This window comes from Dermacentor variabilis, chromosome 5 (genome assembly GCF_050947875.1).
Source record: "Dermacentor variabilis isolate Ectoservices chromosome 5, ASM5094787v1, whole genome shotgun sequence".
Taxonomy (NCBI): Eukaryota; Metazoa; Arthropoda; class Arachnida; order Ixodida; family Ixodidae; genus Dermacentor; species Dermacentor variabilis.
Genome location: NC_134572.1, coordinates 168,124,457 through 168,148,904, shown reverse-complemented (window position 1 = coordinate 168,148,904; position 24,448 = coordinate 168,124,457). Strand labels below are relative to the sequence as shown.

At 48.5% G+C, this 24,448-nt stretch overlaps 1 protein-coding gene across 1 annotated transcript in view; it reads left to right on the top strand.

Moving 5' to 3' along the window:
- Window positions 1-12,626: 12,626 nt before the first annotated feature.
- The window catches only part of LOC142582029 (A disintegrin and metalloproteinase with thrombospondin motifs like), a 75,802-nt gene continuing 63,980 nt past the window's right edge, over window positions 12,627-24,448 (top strand). The window contains exon 1 of the mRNA XM_075691451.1: window positions 12,627-12,714. Within this exon, the coding sequence (XP_075547566.1) occupies window positions 12,651-12,714 (64 nt within the window). The 5' untranslated portion in view covers window positions 12,627-12,650. The remainder of the gene's footprint in view (window positions 12,715-24,448) is intronic.

The window sequence follows — 24,448 nt, the reverse complement described above, 5'->3', positions numbered from 1 at the left end:
GAAGGTGTGACAGCCACGAGGAAAAGCTTAACGACTGGAACACATGCAAACAGAAGCTGAGGGATTTGTTGGGCCGTCCCACTGGGCGGAAGAGCACCGCTAAGAAAGAACTAGTGACCTGCGCCCAGGCGTCCACAGAATCATACGTCTGCTACATTCAGGACGTGCTTGCTCTGTGCCGTTAAGCCAACAGCAATATGGCTGAGTCAGGCAACGTTGGAAATGTAGTGAAGGGGATCGCTGACGATGCTTTCAACATGCTCATGTGCAAATATTGTGAAACAGTACAGGGCCTCATAAAACAGTGTCAACATTTTGAGCAGGCCATGAGCCGCCCAATTACAACTCCGTTCGCAAGTCTGTCGAAGACAGCTGTGACACTCTCTTGTAACAACAGGCAAGGAGTGCAGCGACCACCATCACCACAAAACCTGACACGGGTTGTATGGCTTCTGCAGCCTTAATTCTCGCCCCAGTGAGCCGAACAACTTCTCTACAGTATCATTTGTGTAGGCAATATTCCGCGAAGAACTCGCATATCTTAGTGTTTATTACGTATGTACCATTGCCTCTTCACAGCTCTCTCATGCTCCAGGTTCATCGATTGGTCCGCAGTATCCTGTGCGCTATCGAAATCCAGCCGTGTGGCGAACGACCGACGATCGGCCAATCTGTTCTTCCTGCCGGCGTATCGGTCACGTACCTCGCCACTGTAACAACTGCACTGTCTCCTCCCCTCTGCGAGCGCCATTCACCATTTATTATAACTCCGAACAAACCCATCGTTCTTACCAGCCTCCATCTCGCTACGTCATTCCGACGTCACCAGTCCTATTCGCCACCAGTTCGTCGACCATCGTCCCTATAGCCGCAGGGTCATCGCACACCGTCCCCAATTCAGCCCTTACGCCCGCCTTTGGATAACTAAGCGATGCAGCCCATGCTGCTCCCGGAGATGACGTTGCACTGGAAACTCGACTGCAAAACCCTCTGCTAACCTTGCCGACCGAACAGAAATTTACGGAAGCTTTAGTAAATGGCGTTAGTGTCACAGCATTCATTGACACTGGCGTTCACCCGCTGTATCACGCGCTCTCCGCGTTGCTGACGGGGGCAGGGCTACAGTGCTTGGTAGGTGTATCGCTCGCGTTGGCGTCGCGGGGCACCTAACGACTGTTTTGTTTGCCGTTTTCGAACGATGCCCTTACGACATTATACTCGGCTTAGAGTTTTTTGTCCCATTAAGCCCTCTTTGATTGCGCGTCTAGTGTCATTCAATTTGAACTGCCTCACGGCTGCTGTAGTCGACCAATCACACAACCGTGGTTATGCTCTCCCAAAGACACCCGCCTGGAACCTCCTGCCAATACGTACGTCACTATACTGTCGCTCTCATCTGTTCTTGACGGCGTCTATGTACTGTGTCCCACCGCTGGCGTAATGCTTGAAAGAAATATGGCCGTTCCTGATGCCGTGCTCACTGTGAAAGCAACCAGGCTTCGCTTCTTGTACTTAATTTTAAATGCTCCACTAAAATTCTTCCCAGAGGCATGTCTTTAGGCGACATCTCGCCTGTGAGAAATTGCCGGATAGCAGTTCTTGACGCCTAAATTTTTTCGCCTTCTACAGGAACCTCCAAATAACCTACTCACACAGACGAACTTAGCAAGATTATTGCTCCTGATCTTCTCCCGGCATGAGTTGCTGACCTACACCCCCCGCTGGGGCGTTGCCGTAAGCAGGCGTTTGGTGTTGCGACACCACGTGCCCGAGCACTCGAGGGTTGGACCATCCCACGTGTAGCTGTGCGCGGCTTAGCCGTGTCTGGGGGAAAGGGGGTCCTGGGGGTTGAGCCAATGCAGGGTGTTTAGACCTTTAAGGCCCCCCGGCGGAGGCAACACACCTCTTCGACCTCGGCTTCACATAGACGGCACCTCCAGACTGACCCACCTGCACAAAATCGGCAGTCACCTTTTGCTGTCTCTCTCTTCCTACCAACCTTCGTCTTTCCCTTACTTTCCACCTTTCCTGTCTCCTTCTCTCTTCTATTTACTTCCTTCTCCTTGGCGGCAAGGGTTACCCCTGTGTGGCTATCCAACGTTCGGTACACGATATTCGGTTATAGTGGCGGCGTACGACTGGCGTCGTGCAGACTTATGTGCAAGCTCTGCCGCGTGCCCTCGTTGGGCTCTGTGGTAAGCGGTCGGCGCTGTTGCCGAATGGTTATATATGTTCATGGAAACTGCTTTCCCCGACTTTCCTGGTCGCCCTCAGAAACGAGGGTGCACCGAAGATGTCTTCAAGTTTTTCGGACGCCAACTCCAGAATTTTCCCCGCTTCCATGTTATTCACTCTGAAAAGTCAAACAAAGCAGTGCGAACCATTTAAATATTCCTTGTTTTAAAGTCCTTGACTGATGTTTTTGGTCCAGGTGACAAGGCGTCGAGGATGGCAAGCGGTGACCTCCTCTTGGAACTCCGCGATCTGAAACAATATGAGAAACTACCGAAACTAGTGTCATTTGGGGAGACCCACATAACAGTAACCCCGCACCGTACAATGAACACCACCCGTGCTGTTGTGTCGGAGGATGATTTGCTTGAGCTGACTGAAGCGGAACTCCTGGAGGGCTTCAGTGAGCAAAATGTGATCAATGTCAAAAGAGTTAAGATGAGGCGGGATGGCAAAGAGATTCAGACGAAGCACCTAATAATTACCTTTGGTTCATGTGTCTTGCCCGTGTCAATCGAGGCTGGATAAATCAAGCTCCGTGTTACGCCGTACGTGCCAAGTCCACTCCGTCGTGTCAGGTGGGAGCAGCCGAGGCTGCCCCGACCTCCCCGGTCCCTTCCAGCGCTGGCAACAGCCGGCGCAGCCAAATTCCTCAGGAAGCCCTATCGACCTCCGGGCTGGTGGGCACAGGGGTCTTGCCCTCCAAGGCGGGACTCTCTCTGGTAACCTCTCGCTTGCAAGAGCACGTGTCCGGAGCCTCACTAGAGGCAATGGACACTACACCTATCGTTAAGGCGCACCAAACGCCTAAGCAGCGGCGAGGCTCCCTGGAACGCTTCAGAAAGGGCAAAACTCCGGTTACAGGGCCTCGAAAGAGCTCTCTAATCTAAGGCATCACTTCCGTTTCCGTACACATAGCACTTATTTACTTCCAATATGGATACAAAAATTATTTAATCGAACGTCAGAGGTCTCCTTATAAACCTTGATAGTGTGCTAGAACTCATCCACAAGCACAATCCAATAGTGCTGTGTTTACAGGAAACACACATAAACCAAAATACACAAACATTCCTCGACAGTGTTACTTTTCGCAAGGATAGCGATGATGCAGACGCATCATCGGGCGGTGTTGCAATGGTAATTCAAAAAAAGCATAGCGTGTCAACGTTTACAGCTACGAACCGCCCTTGAAGCAGTGGCGGTTCGAGTTGTTCTGCGAAACAAACTTATCACTATTCGCTTTATATACCCCCACATTACAAACTTCGCAAACATGAATTTCAGTCCTTCATAGATGAATTGCCAGAAGCCTGTGTTGTTCTTGGCGATTTCAATGCACACAACTACCTGTGGGGCGACCCTCGTGTTCTGGTGCCTGCCTGTTGAATAAGACGGAACCCACATATTATTCTCTTGCAAACAGAACCTGTTCTTCAATACATCTTAGCCTAGTTTCCCTGTCTATTCTGGCTGAACTTGAACCAACAACCCAACCAACACAACAAACAACAACCCTTACGGCAGCGATCACTTCCCTATACTGGTAAGAACATCTAAAGAAAACGGATATCCACCACAGTCTCCTAGGTGGAAGATCGATACAGCCGACGGAGAGAAATTCCGAACTCTTACTAGTATATCATGGGCTGACATGTCTTTGTTAGTAATTGATGCTGCTGTGGAGTATTTTACAGTCTTCATAGTAGATGCCGCATCTAAATGTATATCTGAAGTAAGTGGCTTGGCATACAAACGGCGCGTCTCGAGGTGGAACGACGAATGTAGGATCGCTCGTAAGAAACAAAACAAAGCGTGAGGGTTGATACGCGCCTCCCCCACTTTGGAGAATCTTATTAACTTCAAAAAAGGAAAATCCGAAGGCAGGAAAACGCACCGACAGGCCACAAGAGAGAGTTGGCAGGAGTTTTTATCGAGTATCAACTAGTATACAGAGGCGGCCAAAGTATGGAACAGGGTTAATAGGATAACAGGGCGACAAACATACTCCCTCCCTTTGGTAAACACACAAGGCGACACAAGGCGGGAGAGCAATTTGAGAGTGTCAATTTCAACCAATTATTCACCATCTTTTTTTCAAATATAAAGAAATAAAAGAACGTAAGCCAATCACAAGAAAAAGTCGAGAGAATGAGCCTTACAACCGTCCTTTTAGTATTGCCGAGTTGAGAGCTGCCCTGAGCGCATGCAAGACCTCTGCACCGGGATCTGACAGCATCATGTATTAAATGATCAAAAACTTACACAATGACACCCAAGTTACATTACTCACACTTTTCAATACAATTTGGGCTGTAGGATACCTTCCAAGTGCATGGAAAGAAGCCATTGTGTTGCCCGTTTTGAAACAAGGCAAAGATCCATCCTCAGTGGCAAGCTACCGCCAGATAGCCCTCACATGTTGCCTTTGTAAGATATTTGAAAAAAAGATTAATCGGCGACTTATTCACTTCCTTGAACTGAGCAAAATGCTTGATCTCTATCAGTGTGGCTTCAGAGAAGGGCACTCCACAACAGATCTTGTACGTATTGAAGGAAATATCCGGGTGCAGCGGTGGCGTAGAGGTAGAACACCCGCCTCGCGTGCAAGAGGTCCGTTGTTCGAATCCCGGTGCCGGCAATTTTCCACCGGAAAAAAAATCCGCGTGTTGATAAAATTGCACAAACAGGCCTGGAGTGTGGCCTGATCCCGGTGACCAGAACCGGTAACGCACTCCCTCACCAGAGCAGGATTGGCCACCCTGGTGCAGTACTTGGCCACAACCTCCTATGAACACAACAATCCGGGATGCAATTGTACACAAACAGTTTTTCTTATCTATATTCCTATATATGGAGAAGGCGTACGACACAACGTGGCGTTAAGGAATCTTAAGAGACTCGTCAGAAATGGGCATCCATGGTAATATGCTAAACCTAATAGAAAGCTATCTGTCCAATCGTACCTTCCGGGTAAAAGTCGGCAATATACTTTCACGTCTTTTTACGCAAAAAGCGGGTGTAACCGAAGGAGGCGTGCTCAGCTGCACGCTCTTCATCGTGAAGATGAACACGCTTCGTGCTTCATTACCACCGGCCATCTTTTATTCTGTCTACGTGGACGGCATACAAATAGCTTTCCAATCCTGTAACCTCGCTGTGTGCGAGAGACAGGTACAGCATGGCCTGAACAAACTGGATTTAAAATCAATCCTAACAAAAGTTCTTGTGTTCTTTTTACAAGAAAGAGCGGCCTGATCCCAGATCCCTGCTTTGAACTGTGTAGATAACAGATACCTGTAAACAAAAAGCACAAATTTCTAGGTGTTATACTTGACTGCAGATTCACTTTTATACCCCACAATAAACTTCCTAAAGCGATGTTTAAAAGCAATGAAAATAATGAAAGTTCTATCCCAGACTCCATGGGGTAGTGACAGGAAGTGTTTAATGAATCTCTATAAGAGCCTCATTCAATCACGATTGGACTATGGTGCCGTGATTTATCTCTCTCCCGCCCCGAGCGCGCTAAAGATGCTAGACCCAGTCCACCATCTAGGAATTCGACTGGCCACTGGGGCTTTCAGAACAAGTCCCATACAAAGTTTATATGTAGAATGAAATGAGTGGTCACTTCATCTGCAGAGAACATACATTACCCAAACATATTTTCTGAAAGTCCACTCTAATCCTCAACGTCCGTGTTTTAATACCGTTAACGATATGACATACGCTACACTCTTTCGTAATTGCCCCTCCATAAGACAGCCTTTCTCGCTGCATGTGAGGGAGCTTAGTCATGAAATGCACGTCCCACTCCTCGAGCTTCACCTAATGCATCCAGCCAAGCTGCTACCTCCTTGGTAGTGGCAGCTGATACAATGTGATATACCTTTCATGCAAGTTACAAAACACGCTCCAGAGATTGAAATCCAAATGCATTTCCGGGAACTCCAGTACAAACACTCCTGCACGGAGTTCTACACAGACGTATCGAAGTCACACGACGGGGTGTCCTATGCAGCCGTCGGTCCATCCTTCTCGTAATCCGATGTACTGCATCCGGAAACCAGTATCTTTACGGCTGAGGCCTACGCACTGTTGTCGGCTGTAAAGCATATAAAGAAATCAAAACTCCAGAAATCAGTTATATATACGGACTCTCTTAGTGTTGTGAAGGCCTTGATGTCATTGTGTAACCACGAAAATCCGGTAATAATGAACTCTACTCCATCCTGTGTAAAGCATATATATCTAACCAACATGTGATTATATTCTGGGTGCCTGGACATAGGGGCATCGAGGGTAGCGTTCTAGCGGACCAGATGACCACATTAATTTCATTGCATGCAGTTAATCCTACTGCTTCGGTCCCTGTCACAGACCTGAAGCCTTTCTTAAGAATGAAGCTGCGAAACCACTGGCAACGTATGTGGGACGCAGAATTAAATAACAAACTGCACGTGATAAAGCCACAGTTCGGTCCTTGGCCCTCCGTAACAAAATCACGGCGAACAGATGTCCTATTCAGTCGCCTCAGAATAGGACACGCATTTGGCACGCATAACTATTTACTCACTGAAAATGATCGTCCAACCTGCGGTGGATGCGGGGAGAGCCTGACCATCCTCCACGTCCTCCTGAAGTGTCGGGCAGCCGAATCTGAGAGAAAGAAACATTTCCCCCTAGCATACCGGTGGCACATCCCCCTTCATCCTTTAATGTTACTCGGCCCAGAACCGCTATTTGACACCAACGAAGTCCTAAGTTTTCTGAAAGATGTTGTGTTTCATGTTGTTGCCCCACATGATCGTAGCGTCTCCTCTCTTCAAAGGATGCCGCTGTGATAGCTCTCTTGTATAGCACATGCCTCTGGGCCCTCGTGTTTCAAGGGCTCCGGCGAGGCAGCAGTGCTCCAGGTAATTTTACCAACTCATATATTTTCTATGTTGCATCATTTTTTACGATGGATTTTGATGCTCATAGAACACGTCATTTGTCATCGGCATAATATTATTACCAATAGCTTTTACGCACTCTAGAGCGACTATTCTAAGGCCCCTTTACAGCCACGCCAGACCTACCTCATACCTACATTGCAAACTCATCACCGCGGGCCTGGCGATCTTTGGCCATATCTGGCCCTTGCGCCAATAAAAACCATACATTCATTCATTCGTTCATTCATGACCTCCACCGTTTCTTGGAAACTTACCACGACATATTTTTTTACCTTGACTGCCGCCTTTTGGCCCAGACATCGGTGGCCAGTCATTGTATCTACACAGGAGACGCCAATCTGATACGTCGCCGGCCACACCGTGTTTCACATGCTGAACGGCAAGTGTTACAACGAGAAGTTGATAAGATGTTGACTAAAGGCGTTATGGAACCATCTTGCAGCCCGTGGAAGTCCCCTTTGCCCTTATCAAGAAGAACGGCAGTTGGCGCTTTTGCGTAGATTACAGACACCTCAACACAACCACACACAAGGATGTCAATCCCTTGCCGCGTATTGATGACGCCTTGCACTGCTTGCAAGGCGCCATGTACTTTTAGTGGATAGACATCCGATCAGGCTATTCGTCAATCTGGGTAGATGACATGGACAGTGAGAAAACTACCTTCGTACCACCTGACGGCCTCTGCCAATTCAAAGTCATGCCGTTCGGCCTTTGTGATGGCCCGGCAACATTCGGAAAAATGATGCACTTACTTTGCGGTTATAAATGGTCCACATGTCTGCGTTATCTAGACGATGTCATTGCCTTTTCACCAACTTTCAAGACTCATCTAGCGAGTCTATTGGCTATTCTGGCTGTCTTTCGGCGCGCCAGCCTGCAATTGAACTCATTCAAGTGCCACTTTGGACGTGATCAAGTTACAATTCTTGGGCATCTCGTCGATGCCACTGGCATTCAAGCCGCTCCTGATAAGATTCGCGCTGTCCAGAACTTTCCTGTTCCGTCTTCCGCCGCAGACGTAGGAAGTTTTTTGGGCTATGCTGGTATTTCCGTCGTTATTCAAGAATTTTGCAAAAGCCGCTCGCCCACACGCCGATTCACTTACGAATGACTTAGCTTTCACATGGGGCTTTCCTCAAACCAAAGACCTCTGCGCCCTCATATGGGTGCTCACGGCTCCCCCATTGCTGGCTCATTATGATCCCTCTGCCGCTACTGAACTTCACATGGATGCCAGTGGCCATAGAATAGAGGCTGTAATTGTTCAATTTTAGCGTAACCCTCAGCGAGTAATTGCATGCGCAGCCGCCTCTTGTCTGTCACCCGCCACGAGAAATACTTCAATTACCCAACGGGCGTGCCTGGCGATAGTTAGGCAGTTGCCAAATTCCGCCCCTAATTTTGTCGCAACACATTTCCGGGGTTACTAATCACCACGCCTTGTGCTGGCTCTCCTCACTCAAAGACCACACTGGATGATTCGGTAGGTGGTTGCTACGGCTCCAACAATATTCATTTAGCTGTTTCTTACGACAGCCTGTTCACAAGGTTGCCGACTATGTGTCCCATGATCCCATTGAGCACCATGCATATTATGCACATCGCATCAACTCTTGCGTCCTGGTCCTTTTTAATCTGCGCGACATCCGCAATGAACAACAGCGTGATGACTGCTCACGTGTTCTCATCGATCGTCTCAATTCTGGAGAAAGCGGAGCCCGCGATGCGCATGTTCGTGCTCCATGACGACGTTCTATACCGTCGCAGCTAACGCCCTGAAGGACCAGAATTTTTACTCGGTGTACCCTGCCATTTCCCAACATCAGTCCTTCAGCAGTTTCATGACGCACTTCTGCAGGCCAGCTCGGCGTTTCGCGTACATACGACCGCTTACGGCACCGCTTTTACCGGCCCATTCTGCATTCTTCTGTGCACCGCTACGTTGCAGCCTGTGCGCTCTGTCAGTGCCGCAAGAAACCTGCTGCGCTGCCCGCTAGCAGCCGTCACCTCATCATTATGCCCTCAGAACCATTCTTTCGCCTCGGTTTCCATCTTCTCGGCCTTTTCTGACGTCAAAGTAAGGGGGTCGTCGTCACGACTGATTACGCGAGCCGGTACGCGATGAAGCGAGCTTTGCGCACAAGCTGTGTAACTGAGGTGGCAGATTTCCTTTTACATAACGTCGTCCTCCATCACAGCGCACCCCGGCAGCTCCTCACTGATCGTGGCCGCATCTTCTTGTCCCGAATAGCTGAAGACCTATTCGTTCCTGTCCGGCCGAGCATAGCCTTTCGCATAGCCACTCCGCCAGCCGCAAGCGGACTGACGGAGTGGCTTAATCGGACGTTGAAAGAAGTGCTGTCTATGTGCGTTTCTGACGACCACAGTGATCAAGACAGCACGTTATCCTTCGTGACCTTCGCCTCTAATTCGTAGCGTTCCATGACCACTGCCTTTTCACATTTTTACGTTCTGTTCGGCCACCACCCTTCTTTTCTCTTTGACAGTCGACGAACACTCCCACTGAATATGCTCGAGACGTCTTTACCCGGGCTAACATGGCACGCCAGATTTCCGGCTTCCGGCTCACTGAGTCTCAGGCCACACAGAAGATCCGGTACAACAGCAGACATCAGGGCGTTCTATTTCCTCCTGGCTCCGCTGTCCTCCTATTGGTGTCCTTACTTCGGCTTGTCTGAAAAGCTGCTGCCGCGCTACACAGGGCCCTACACGATATTGCGTCAGCTTGGCGATATGAACCACGAGATCACACCGCTGAACTCGCGTCTCCCCACGGACGTCGTGCATGCATCCCGGCTGAAGCCTTACTTTGCCGCGAGTTCACCTCTCTTGTGCTTAGCGTCGAGACAGCCCCCTTACAAGTGGGAGTTATGTTACGGCGCAACCCAGGTGGCGCCACTCTAGAAGAAGAAGATTTGACGTGCAGAGGTAGAATCGGTCTAGACAGCTATCTTGTATATGCGCCGTTGTCTCTCTTCTAAATATTGTCAATGTACCTTTATATGTGACTTCTGTAACCTAGCGATATTGCATACTAAGTGCGCACATATAATTTTGGAGCAGCAGACTTCCCGCCTGAGTCACCTCTTGTGAAGAAGCGGCAAAGGAGACCCTGGCCAAGAAAGTTTGATAATTCACAAAGAACTTATTGCGGCGAAAAGGCTAAATAGGAAGAGAATAGTTGCAAGCTATTGCGTTCTTGTAGTTTAATTGTTTGCGCGTACATCATCCATTCGCGACAATAGCCAACTTATCACAGCGCTGAGCCATCGCGGTTAGTAAGTGCCGGCTGCCTTTATTCCATGTGGGCGTGGTGAGTTCACTTGTTAAACGGCAGAAACGGTTGAATCAACCGCGAATAAACCTAGGCTGGTTTCTATACACCAGAGGTCAAGATATGCAACGCTATCTTCTCTGCTGTCGGCTGTGGGCAGGAGTAGACTTCACTAACTCTACAACTATCGCATCGGAATGGCGGACTCAACCATGTGCACTAAGTGCGAGTGTGAAGATACCATCGATCATCTTCTCTGACACTCTTGTGGCTTCGATAATGAGCACCAGATTCTCGAGTGTACCTTGAATAGACTGGACGATAGGCCATTTACAGGAGCAAGGGCCTTAGGAGCCTGTTCTCACAGCACACCAGCCCAGAAAGCCATTCGAGCTCTTTATTCTACGGTGCCTGAAGGCGGCAGACTTGAGTGACCGAGTTTAGATATCCTGCACCTGGCTTAGTGCTCGTGAAAATGTGATAAGGACTTATGTCTTCTCTCTCTTTCTTTCACTCCCTCTCCTCATGTGTAGCGTAAACTGGACAAAGTCTGGTTCACCTCCCTGTCCTTCCTTCGTCGCCTATCTCCCTCTCTCTCTCTGGAACGCTAGAACCTAATTAAAATGAGGAGGTTTTGACTAAGATGTGTTAGCCTGCTGACGATAAACATTGTTTGAAACGAACTATCTATACTAGTTTCTCCGCTCTGCTTGAAGTGTTTGCAAAGGAGATGCTTAGGCGTTGCGTGTCTCAACTACTTAATTTGCGCTACAGTCGCACGGTAAATGTTATATGGAAAAAGAGAAACTTGCGGTAAAGCACTCAGCGTGAACAAACATATTTACGTACAAACAAAAGTAACTGCGGGAAATGCAGTTTTCTTTCAAATTTCAACGCAGGAGCTCTAGTCAGTGCCTGGCTCTTTCCGAGAGAAGAGGCAGCAGTCTTGGGTGACGTCGTTTATTCAATACAAATGGGCTTTCCCCTTACCCGTAACATTTACTGTCCCAAGGCGACGTGAAGTGATATCGCCTGTGTCGACACAGGCAGCGCCGGCGTCACACAGCGACCGTCCGAGAACAGCTCTGATACCTACTTTTCGGACGGTAGTTGAGTGTGCAGAGAAAAAATGAGCGTCGAAGCACCGTGGTGATTGTACTGACGAGTAATATAACAAAGACGGGCCCATGGCAGGGGTCTCGACACTAGACCAGTCGTAGTGATTTTTTTTTTTGCACGAGGTAAGTACGGCATGGGGGGGGGGGGGGGGCCTCGCACAGGTGCGTCGGTCTCGTTCTCGATAGTTCGTTTCATTAGCTTACTTGACTTTACGATTCTAAAATAACTGAAGATCGGAGTGCAAAGAAACAAGCACGACTCCGAAAAAAAATTATATATAGGGTTGTTCGGTGGGGTTCGGAGAGTTTATTACGACGCCAATTAGTGGCCGATCTTCTTTAAGAAAATTTGAGAGCCTATCTTCCTGCGCACCTCTCGTTTCACAAGCACTGTCTAGAATTAGCGCTCCGCGGCCTTGTGTTTCTCATAGCTTAATGCCCCAAAATGTTTGGTAATGGACAAAAGCATAAATAAATATGCATATTCCGTTTGAAAGGCACAATGCAGCAGCCACGTTTTACGCAATTAACGTTCTCCGTCATATTGGTCACAAAAGCCACAGATGGAAACAAAGAAAGCGATAAACGCGGAAGGCTTAATCACGCCAGTTGCCAGAATCGATAAAATAGTAAATGTATATAAAAAAGTGCATGTGAGAGTTTTTAATTCCTCTTATTTCAACGCACAAGCAAGGCCATGTATCAACTTGAATACAGCGCCACTACTTTGTGCTATGCTATAAGCAGGTTTGCTAATTCTTCACGTGCTGAAAAAAACATACAATTTTGTCTCATTTGCCTTTGCTCTTCAGCCATTTGCACGTTGATCTTAGCGGGATCGCAGAAAACACTATTCATATTGGCCACGAAAATGTCCTGGATCTCACTGAAATAAATGACATATGCGGAGTAAGAAAGGTCGCTTCATTTACACTAAAATATCATCAAAATGTAAGTCGTTTCTCCGCTTTATTAAGGCAGCATTCTTGAAACGAAATCCAGAACTGTTCTCACGCACGTGTGCCCTCGTGGCAGACCGTGATGACGGTGGCAGTGCTCTTGTGGTCCTTACTTTGTAATTTTGGCTTTTCTTCGGCAATGAGAGGTACGTGTGGCTTTGTTTTAATAATTAATTCAGTTGATGACCGGGTTTATAAGACAGAGCATTTGATTTTTTGACGATTCTACCTTCGTTGCACTAGCTGCACTGCGGGAAAAGAAGAGGCAATAATTTAAAATTTGTTATTAGCGTTTGTTAGTAACATCTATTGAGCTAGTCGCTATGTAGTATTTATAAGTTGCCCCTAATCGTAAAATAAAATACATGATAAGTAAGAGAGCGTCATTTCAGTGACCTTGTTTTGCCTTTTTCCAGCTGCTTAAATACGAAAACACAGAAAAAAGTTAACACTTCGTATTTGCGCGTTTTTTGTTACTACCTTATTGTGCCACGGTTCTTCCTCCGCTCAAGAATTATGGGGTTTTACGTTACAAAACAACTTTCTGATTATGAGCCATGCCGTAGTGGAGGACTCCGGATATTTCGACCACCTGGGGTTCCTTAACATGCACCTAAATCTAAGTATACGGGTGTTTTTGCATTTCGCCCCAGCAAAATGCGGCCGCCGTGGCCGGGATTCGATCCCGCGACCTCATGCTCAGCAGCCTAACACCATAGCAACTGCGCAACCACGGCGGGTGTATGATTCTTTGTTATGGATCAGCTTAGTGTAAAAACAGAAAAAAAACACGTACTGATTGTTCGAACTTTCATTCCGATTAACTCCGGCATTTTTTGCAGTCATGGATGTGTGGCGCGTGTACGACCATTATTACAATCTATATCCGCGGTTAATTCCAGAGACTTACGTCAACCTTTTAAAACCTTTTGATTAACGCCGTCGCAAAATTCTCCACGGTTAATTATGTTCTTACGCTACACACGGAATCCCATCCAACGCTAGGGCTAGTTAATTCAAGTTCAGAAACGAGTAGCATTCTTTAAGTGGATTCCCCACCAAATTACAGCGTAATAAACCGATTTATGTCACGAAAGCGCACTGCGGACACATTTGTTTTGGCGTTTATACGTTTTTTTTATACAGCGCTATTTCAAACCCTCAAGCTTCCGTCATGCGTTACGCCAATGAAACAACATTGCTGATTGCAAGCAGGGCACAAAACAACGCTTGAAGGACCTTGTAACGTGTTTTACATCGCTTTATTTATTTGTCGGTAAAAAAGAAAGTTTCAGCGGAAGCAAGAAGCGTGGATGGAGATAGTGAAGTTAGTGTGGTACTCGATATCTTCGGCGGGTGTGATAAATTGAGATAATCCCTGCTGGGTAGAAGGAACAGTGTCCTGGATCATAACCCCCACGTGTCATGTACCCCCAGCTTCAAGAGATCCTCGGTATCTGTACTCCGCAGCGTCGACGAAGCTTGCGCTAATGTAGTGACGCTTGATCTGTTTGAGGGCGGCTGCTGCTCTGGCCTTGCGTCTGTCCTCGTTGTGGACGGGATGGACGTTTCGGGGCACAGGGGCCACTACGAACTTGTCTCGAATGCACCTAGGGATCGGGGTACTGACCATCAAGAATTCCGCAGGGTGGTAACCCAGCTCTTCGAGGGTGCGTTTACCTGCCGCTGTGGTGGCCAGGCGACTGAGTTGCGTGAGTTCTTGGGCTTCGGCGTCTTCTTAGCGGCTCGAGTCCGCATGCTCTCACAAACCATTCAATTCACTGGTTTCCCGCTCAAGTAGGATCGGTCGAGGGTGCTCCCCCGAACCTCAATGAGTCTGCCCACGAGGCTGCGCGTGACCTCACCGACCGGGCTTCCTCTATAAGGAGCACTGACTCCCCTCCTTTCTACGGTCACAGGGAAGCTCCCGCTACTCACAACGACATAATTAAATATTTCTACATGTCCAGAAGGGTCTTTCCACCCCCTCACCCCAAGTTGAATAAGGCGCAAGCCGTTTCGCTTGGGCTCCTACAGACCAGCACATATCCGTGTCTGTCCGCTCTCCACGAGGCTTACCCCGACGTGTATCGCGACGACGCCTGCCCGTCCTGCGGCCATACCTCCACTCTACCTCACATGCTCTGGGAGTGCGAGTCGACATACTCCAAGTTCATCAAGGAGGAGTGGGACTCGCTTCTGCGTGGCCCCGCTCTAGAAAAGCAAATCCTGGCCGTCCGGCGTGCCCGCGACCGGGCCGGTGGGCTAGACCTGCCGGTCCCGACGTGGGACTAGCCGCGTGCGCGACGAGTTCGCGTCCTCGCCGGACCTACAATAAAGATTATTCACTCACTCCCCACGTGTCTCAGTGCGCTGGCGTGATGAGCGTTGCCAGTGGGTTCACCTCTATGATGCACGAGACGAGGCAAACATGGGCGTTAGTCAGCGCTTAGTTAAGTATTAGATAACGTTAGCTTGAAGTCTGCTGCTCATACTAGACCATACACGCATCGCCTTAGCAGGAACACTGGTGTGCTTTCCTACAACGGTCATGATAACAGCTCTTGACAGCTGCACTTGCTCCGCCACCAAAACGAGTGGGCGTAATACGTTTCTCTTACAAAATCAATGGTTCTTGATATTCTGATTACATTTCGACACCTTGATGCATCACAGTGTTGTCATAAACTTAACAGATGATAAGTCAGCTGATAACGTCAAGTTGGCAGCAGTCATTATAGTCAGTATAGAATATATGTAAGTTTTTTTCAGACAAACCTATGCTTATGTTCAGCTTACATGCCTGATGTATAAACACTAAAGACAGGTAGGCCAAGTTTACCGAGGTCACTCAATAGAGAATACAAACTAGGATTTTGGTCAACAAATGTACAGGGGTTTCTGTAGCATTTACTAATGTATATATAGGTTATTTCTATATCCTCCAACCAATACACGCAGTTGTTTATATATATGAGGTTGAGGTTTTATTTCCTTCAAAGGACAAAAAAAGGATCTGCGACAAAAGGCGGTTAAGCCAAACGAGGTCACAGTTCCCCAGACCAGTCGATACAGCAGTGAGCAACACAGAAATACATATCAACATAGTATGATAGTGAACAAAATACAATGCGTCAAACGACAGTATTACCATGAGAGACATTACTTTTGATACAGACAGTGCACCGTATATGAAAGGCAGTGTGTTAACATGGCATGAAGTCATATATATATATATATATATATATATATATATATATATATATATATATATATATATATATATATATATATATATATATGCTACCTACGTTAGATACGTACATATATGCGCACGCACACGCACACACACACACACACACACACATACATATATTGCTACGGCATGAGCCGGGCGAGAAGAGGAAGAGGACGTGAGCTGGTGCAGCCTCAGGACGCCATCTTGACTTTACCATCAACCTCGTCCCTTGAATAAAGCCGGTTTAACATTAACGGTAACAGTTCTGTGGTGGAGGTGCTGGGTAGTTCGACCAAGACGACGGAGCTGCTGCAGCAAGTGCCACGCCGGAGCCGACGCCTCGCTCGACTGCCTCCAACACCACTTGAGATCCCGATGTCCCACAGCGGCGACCATCAGCCTTCTCTGGCTGCTCCAGTGCGAACAACCGGCGCGTGGATGCATCAGATGGAGCCCCGCCCTTTCTCTGGAAAATTCGGCGAGGACGTGGAGGAATGGCTCACCCACTACAAGCGTGGGAGCAAGTACAACGGCTGAAACTCCACGACTGAGCTCGACAATGTGGTTCTGTTCCTCACAGACACTGCGCTAGTGTGGTTCGAGAACCACAAAGATACGTTCACAACGTGGGACAGCTTCGTTACTCACCTCACAGAGTGCTTTGGCGATTCCACCACGAAAAGGAAGCGGGCGGAGCAGACATTGCTTCAGCGCGCTCAAGTACCAGGTGAGACTTGTACTACATACATAGAGGCAATGATGAAGCTTTCTCACCTTCTCAAAGGCCTAGCCGAGGATGTTTATAATTATTTAAACGGAAAGGAGAGTCTCGCCTCGACCGCCGACCTCATCAAGCATTGCCGCACATTTGAGGCCTTGAAGCTGCGCCGTGTCACGCCAAAGTTTGGCAGGTTAGCAAATGTCACAACAGTGGCAAGCGTTGACGAAAACGACAACTACAGTTTTCAATTTCACCTTGCGGCTACTATAAGGCAAATTGTCCGCGAAGAAGTTGACGCACCAAAGGGGCGGATGTCGAACAGCTTGGTTGCTCTTCCAACCAACCTCCAGAACATGCATCTGCTGTGTCCGCATTGTTTGCCATGCCAGGCGTTGCAGACTGTCGAGTCGATCAGCTGCGACAGCACCGACGTACTTTTCCCGACGACATGATGCACGATCAACGAACTCGTCGAGCTACCACCAGGAATCGGAATTCGGAAAATCGCATTTATTATTCACAGCGTCTTAGGGTTGACTCCGAGACTCAAAACGTCGGTCGCGCATCGCCTGTGTGTTACAGCTGTGGCGCCTCAGGACGCATTGCTCGTTCTTGTCGCTGGCGCCGACAGACAACAACGTATGGCCCACCAACAACTTCGCCTAATTTTGAACGTGATAATTATGATGACCGTTGGCCTACAGACCCTGCAAACACCACAGGCGCGCCACCCCGGAATACCTTCCGTCAATATAGTAGAAGGAGTGGCTCGCCAGCTTCAGACCGCAGCCTGACGCCCCCAACCAGCCGCCAATTCCGTTCACCGTCACCACGGCGACGTGCTGCGTCTCCACCGCCGTCGGGAAACTAGCCGGCGTGGACGATGGAGGAAAGGTCGCCGGACAGTCTGCGTCTATGCGAAATACTCCTCTGCCCATTATCATGGTGAAGAACAAAGTGCGTGTGTTAATTGATAGTATACCTCTAACAGCATTAGTGGATACTGGTGCTACCGTTTCCGTCGTGAGTGTGACTTTCAAAGAGAGGCTGGGTTGCAAAGTTATGCTCCCGTGGAATGATGGTGTAACGTTTCGTGGTGTCAGTGGAGAGTGCCTAGTTCCCCTTGGTATTTGTGTTGCAAGTGTGTTATTCGGAGGAGAAGATCCTAAAACAGAATTACTCGTACTACCGCGATGCACTCGTGATGTGATTCTCGGCATTGACTTTCTTCAGAATTGTGGTGCATCCGTTAACTGTGGCAGAGGTATTACTTTGAATAGCACGCTTCTCGCCACCCTTGCCGACACATCTTTACCAGTGAAAAACTATTGTGTTGTTTCGAACGATTTGCTGCTACCGCCTTGGTTGCTGTCACGTATCCCTGTCAGTTGCGCTGCTGCCGACCTTTCATCGTTTGACGCGCAAGTCCAGCCACTTACATGGAGCTGCGCAAAGAAAGAGGTACTTGTACCACGCTCATTCGTTGCAATAGTGAACGGCGCCTCAAATTTGTGGGCTTTCAACTGTTCTTGCGTCCCTGCCGTTCTCCCGCGTGATCTGAAGCTCGCTGAATTTGACGAGATTACTTACAGCTCCACTACAGTTCTAAGCGAGGAGGAGCAGTCTCATAGTGGCGATCCCCACCGATGCCTTTCTGAAGAGCAGATCCTACGAATGATCAACAAGGCACTGCCCTCACATGAGCGCCACGCTCTCACACAAGTTTTGTGGGCACATCTTTCTGCGTTCGATTTCACACAAGGCGACAAGCAGGCTTCGCTCCCGCGTTCTCGTGCTCGCCACAGAATTGACACCGGATCTGCGCACCCCATTCGTGAAAAGCCTTACTGCGTTTCTTCAACAGAGAGGACAGTTATTGCTGAACAGGTGAAAGACATGCTGCGGTAAAGTGTTGCTCAAGAGTCTTATAGTCCGTGGGCAGCACCAGTAATTTTAGTAAAGAAGAAGGATGTATCGTGGCGGTTTTGCGTCGATTACAGGAAACTGAATGCGGTCACCAAAAAGGATGTGTATCCGCAACATTCGAACGATTCATGGATACTATCCTTCGAGGACTTAAATGGGAAATTTGTTTGTGGTAACTCGATGATGTGGTGAATTTTGGCAGCAAATTGAATGAGCATAACAGCCGTCTCAATCTTGTTCTGGATTGGGTCAAACAAGCCGGCTTGATCCTAAATTCCAAGAAATCTCGTTTCGGAGAAACCTAGACGTTAGTACTTGGGCATCTGGTCGACAAAAACGGTGTGAGGCCAGATCCACGGAAGATTGCGGCAGTCAGCTCCTTCGAAGCACCGAAGTCAGTGCGGGAGTTGAGGAGTTTCTTGGGCCTGTGCTCGTATTTTCGTCGCTTCGTTCCAAGATTCGCCGACGTGGTGTACCCCCTAACATGTCTTCTGCAAAAAGCCGCCCCTTTCAAATGGACATCGGCTTGCGACGACGCGTTCCGCCAGCTAAAATTTCTACTAACATCAGGGCTCATATTGCGTCACTTCGATGCATCCGCACCTACAAAAGTGCACGCTGATGCCAGTGGCATCGGCATCGTTGCCGTACTAGTGCAACGTCATCAAGGAGCTGAACACGCTGTGGCTTATGCTAGTCGCTCTTTGACTAAGGCGGAACGCAATTACACTGTGACCGAGCCAGAATGCTGGGCAGCTGTTTTCGCTGTCCACAAATTTCGACCCTATATCTACGGATGCCCGTTCACTGTCATTACTGACAACCATGCGTTGTGCTGGTTGGTGAATCTCCGTGACCCGAGTGGACGACTGGCACGTTGGGCTCTTCGACTGCAGGAGTACGACTTCGTTATTTCCTACAAGTCCTGGCGTCGCCACGCAGATGCGGACTGTCTCTCCCGCCTTCCTCTGACGACGACGGAGTGTGAGGAAGACAATTTTGATTACTGTTTTGCTCCTATTTCTTCCACATTCCCAGACTCGATGACTTTCAAAGCAGAGCAGGAAAATGATATTAGTTTGGAACCTCTGTTTGTAGCCGCATCGCGTCCCGGTCGATTTCGTGTCCGCGACGGCCTGCTTTACAAGACCAATTATTCGGCTAAAGGCGCACGCTTCCTTCTGGTGATGCCGCAGAATCTGCGAACGGACATACTGAGAGCCATGTACGACGATGTGAACTCTCACCATCTAGGATTCATCAGAACATTGAACCGGACACAGGAGCGTTTTTATTGGCCCAGAATGCGGGACACAGTCATGCACTATACGTCGCCAGTTGCGAACAATGTCAACGCTACAAGCGCCCTACGACCGCTCCGCCAGGTCTTCTCCAACCTCTGCCGCCGCCTCGCCTTCCATTTGAACGAGTGGGTATCGATCTTCTGGGCCCATTTCCCCGATCACCTAACGACAACTGATGGGTGATCATATGTGTCGACCATCTGACTGGTTACGCGGAAACGGCGGCCGTACCATCTTCAACAGCTGCGTCCATTGCAACGTTTTTGCTTCGATTCATTATTCTTCGACATGGTCCTCCCCGTGTCATCATTAGCGATCGCGGTCGTCAGTTCGTTGCGGACGCCGAAGAAGAACTGCTTCGTCTGTGCAGTTCGCAGTTCCGTCATTCAACGCCTTATCACCCTCAGACAAATGGGCTTGTAGAAGGTACGAACAGAACTCTAACATACTGGCCATGTACGTATCTTCCAATCACAAGGACTCGGATGACGTACTCCCTTTCATCGCCTATGCTTACAATACTGCAAAGCATGAGACGACCGATTACAGTCCTTTTTATCTCCTTTACGCACGTTCACCGCTAAGCTGCATTGACACTATAATACCGTTTGACTTTCACAGCGAGTACTCTGTTGCCAAGACGCTTTGTCTTGCCGAAGAAGCCAGGCGTATCGCTCGTCTTCGTACTGTGGCATCGCAACACCGATCGAAAGAGCGCTATGACAGCCGACACCAGTCTGTCTCGTACGCCAAAGGAGACTTTGTGTGGTTGTGGGATCCGCAACGTAAACGTGGCTTACGCGAAAAGTTTTTACCCCAGTACACGGGCCGATTCTTCATGGTAGATCGCTTGAGTGACGACGTACGTGATGGCACGCTTGACGTCGGCTGGTCGTCGGTCTAGCCGGACCCAGTTAGTACATGCTGCCCGTCTTAAGCGGTTTTACCCTACGCTTTCCGAGTGATTTGGACTTGCCCAGCGGGCTTCGTCTGGCAACCGGGGATTGCTACGGCATGAGATGGGCGAGGAGAAGAGGAAGAAGACGTGAGCTGGTGCAGCCTCAGGACGCCATCTTGACTTTTCCATCAACCTCGTCTCTTGAATAAAGCCGGTTTAACATTAACCGTAACAATCTATATATATATATATATATATATATATTAGTTATATCAGAAGACGGCAACAAACACTGACACCAAGGTCAACGTAGGGGAAATTAATTGCGCTTTAGAAATCAAATAGGAAAACGATAAATTAACGGAAATGAAAGTGGATGAAAAAGCAAATTGGCGCAGGTGGGGAACGATCCCGCAACCTTCGTATTTCGTATGCGATGCTCTACCAATTGAGCTACCGCGGTGCTCTTTCCCCATCCACTTTCTTGAGCATTTATGTTTCCTAGTAAAATACTTGGAGTGTTAGCCAGCGCCACCTATCACAGGCCTTGGTGGCGGATGTGGAACATCCTTTCTGCCCCAGGCGTCACGAGAACGTGATCCTTTCTTGAGTGAAGGCAACCGGTCAATATACCCACGCATGCCACCTGAAGGCATCAATGTTGCCGGATTCGGGAACCTCGTTAATATCTCGCGGTCGTTTACGATTCCTTGTGTGCACTACGGCTTAGATACGCGTACTTTGTATACAGTTCGTAGTTATCTCCAAAGATGTCGCTGCTCATAGCACTACAATGCACACACCTCACACGCTATCCCATACACCTCATACGTAATCTATCTCGTACACGTCGTGAAGTCTGCGTTGCACATCGGACAGATCTTGCTCATGTTCAGCGATGTCTCATTGAACACGCACAGCACATATTTCACTTCTCGTCAAATCCGTGCGATATGCATGCAGCTCGCACGTTTCTCAAACAAATATCATACAAATTTTTCAGTATTGTTGTTCAACACCACTTTGAACTCCGTATGGCAGTCACATACAACCTGCGCATATTTAAGCGCTAATAATAGTTCAATACGAAGCAATGTATACCAAGACTGCCCGCCAGGAGCAGTCCGGAGTGAGCATGCGCTTGCATGCATGCGCGTGGTCTGACTGGAAATTTCGCTTGGTGCCAGGCTAGTTGAGTGTTCAAAACTAGTCGAAATTACCGAGACCCGTCAGCTACGATACCGACAGGCAGGGTGGCCAAAGTTTGATTCCTAAGCGGCTGGTCGCCGCTGATCGTGAGCAGACGACAGTCGGCTTCTTCTAGAAGTACGCAATCATTATCGAAGTTCGAAAGCAGATTTTCGATTACGTCAGCCTGTGTATTAAACTGTGCGTGCATTTATTAACTGTGCTAATAAATGTACACCGTAACAGCGCGTAGAAGCGCACTGGCCCAAACCATCTTCTTAATTGATGTTAGCTATTGGCCAACACCAGCCTCGTATCTGGTATATCACAAAAGAAAGTGTCCACAAAAGACTGAGGAGCAGGCCTTTGTTGTAAAGAGAGCGTTTGTGAGAAAGGTGACTTCGAGTTACGTTCGCCGCGCACGACTAAAAAAATTTGCTTGATATGTTGACAGCAGCACGCATTGGGTTTTCCATGGGCTGGTTCCGGACCCCTTTGAACTGTGTACATAAAAAATTTCCAGTTCTGCCGGAAACGCCAAGCAATGATTGCGATAGCAAAGTAATAGATTTTTGTAGGAAGTAAAGATAGTAGTTTTATCGTTCGTATAAACTTGTAAACATTTGCTTACTAACTAAATCAACAATGATAGAATGCGTAAGCGTGAGTCAACTAGGACGTAGAAAGAAACATACAAGGAGACAGCGCTGTCATTATGTGCCTGCTTCTTTCTACGTCCTACGTCCTACACATTCTATCAAGGATTCAAACCAACTAGCCCGTTAATGCGTTTTAACTACATTAACCAGCAAGGTTTCACGCGCGCACAACTAAACATGAACACGCATCGCTCGATGACAGCGGAAACTGTCTGTGAAAACGCTGGAGTTAGGAATCGCGGCCGCATCCACGAGGCAATTGATCTCCGTGCATATGTCGCTTCAACGCGTACGAAACGTCGAAAGCGCAGCGCATTCAAAGCTACCAGCCCTACGCGCACTCTGCAAACATCGCAGATCGCTTTGAAGATGAAGCCCGCCGGGCGCGTACTCTAGCCACGTCGCAGACCACTTTCAAGACACGCGAGCGCCGGCAACGCGTCCCCACGGCTTACGCCAAAGGCGTCTACTACGACGATGATAGTGATCAAAAGAAGGTAAAGTCGCGTGATTCTGCAATCCGTGAGGAAACCCGGCGAAGCGTCGTCAGGGTAGAGGGAGTAGGAAGTGAAAAATGACAGAGAAAGAGGGAGGATGTGGCCTAATAGACTTCATTATGCGCTTAAGGTGGCAGTCCTCAGTAAGGTTGCCAGCGTTGGCGGCCGCGATTCGCGTGTCCAACGCAGTAGTAGACGCCGCTGTTGTCCGGAGTGGTGGGTGAGCAGGACATAGAGGAACCGTAGCAGCCGCCGGAGAAGAACGCCCCTGCTCCCTCGCATCACCCCACTGCTTGCACACGAGACTGAACAGCGCCATCTAGAATTTTCAAGGCCTCCGCACTCCCGTCTTTCGTGCCTGTGACATCACTACACTTGGCCCTAGCCGAAGCGGGCCTAGCTTTCTCGGCTTTCCGACAGGTGGCACTGACGGTCAACAGCGCGTTTTTTTCTTTCTACCTTTGTTGACCAGCGCATGTGCACACTTACGCTTGGATGTTGTATTTCTTGAACTGTTTCGTGATCATAGTGCAGCACGTCGCGTGCAGACTGCACGAATAGTCTTTGAAGTGAAGTGGTGGTGTGGGGAAGTTTCCAAACAACGTTGACACTGCTCGTAAAGCCGACGACCAGGCTGGAATCAGTGCGTTAGGCCTAACCTTGCGGTGTGGTACGAAGGTCTGCAAGGTTTCTGCTCGCGTCGAGAGCACGATGGGTCGGTGCTGCGTACCCAACTGCCGCAGAAATTACGATAAGGGTCCTAAAGTTAAACTGTTTTCATTGCCGCGTGACGCTGCCCGCAGAAAGCAGTGGGTGAGTGCCATCCGTCGTGACGACGTCGACATCGGCACCTTACGCGATCCCAAGGCATGTGGTACATCCACATGTTCTCTTCCGTAGGCGCCAAGTTTTAAAGCAATGTCTATCGTTTCTTGAATCAATGCATTTTTTACGGAGACATTTTGTTTACTGTGTAAAAATGGTGAAAAAGACTTTCTTTGGTTCCTGGGCTGCCTGCTAGCTTCGTGCTGAAATCGAGTTGAGCTAGTGGCATATTAATGAAATAGAGTTGGCTTCTGTTTGCATTTGTGGTAGAAATATTGGAATTTCGTATTTAATGTTTTGGCGTGTCACTTGTGCCTTCTGTACTCGTCTGGAGTGCTTCTTCATGCTGAATCTCTGATCTTACACTTGACACGGCCCTTCTTGACTACTATTTGCTGAAGAATCTATACGGCGCGTTATATATGAAAACAAAAATGCCGGTGGAGATGGTGAACGAACCCAAATCTTAATAATTCTTCTTTTTTTTGCTGTGAAGGTTTGCGAGCTACATTTCAAGCCAGAGTTTCTCAAGACCACCTCTAGCTATACAGCTTCTGATGGGAGGACAGTGGAAGCACCAATGGGACTTACACGTCTGACACAAGAGGCTGTGCCAACCATTTT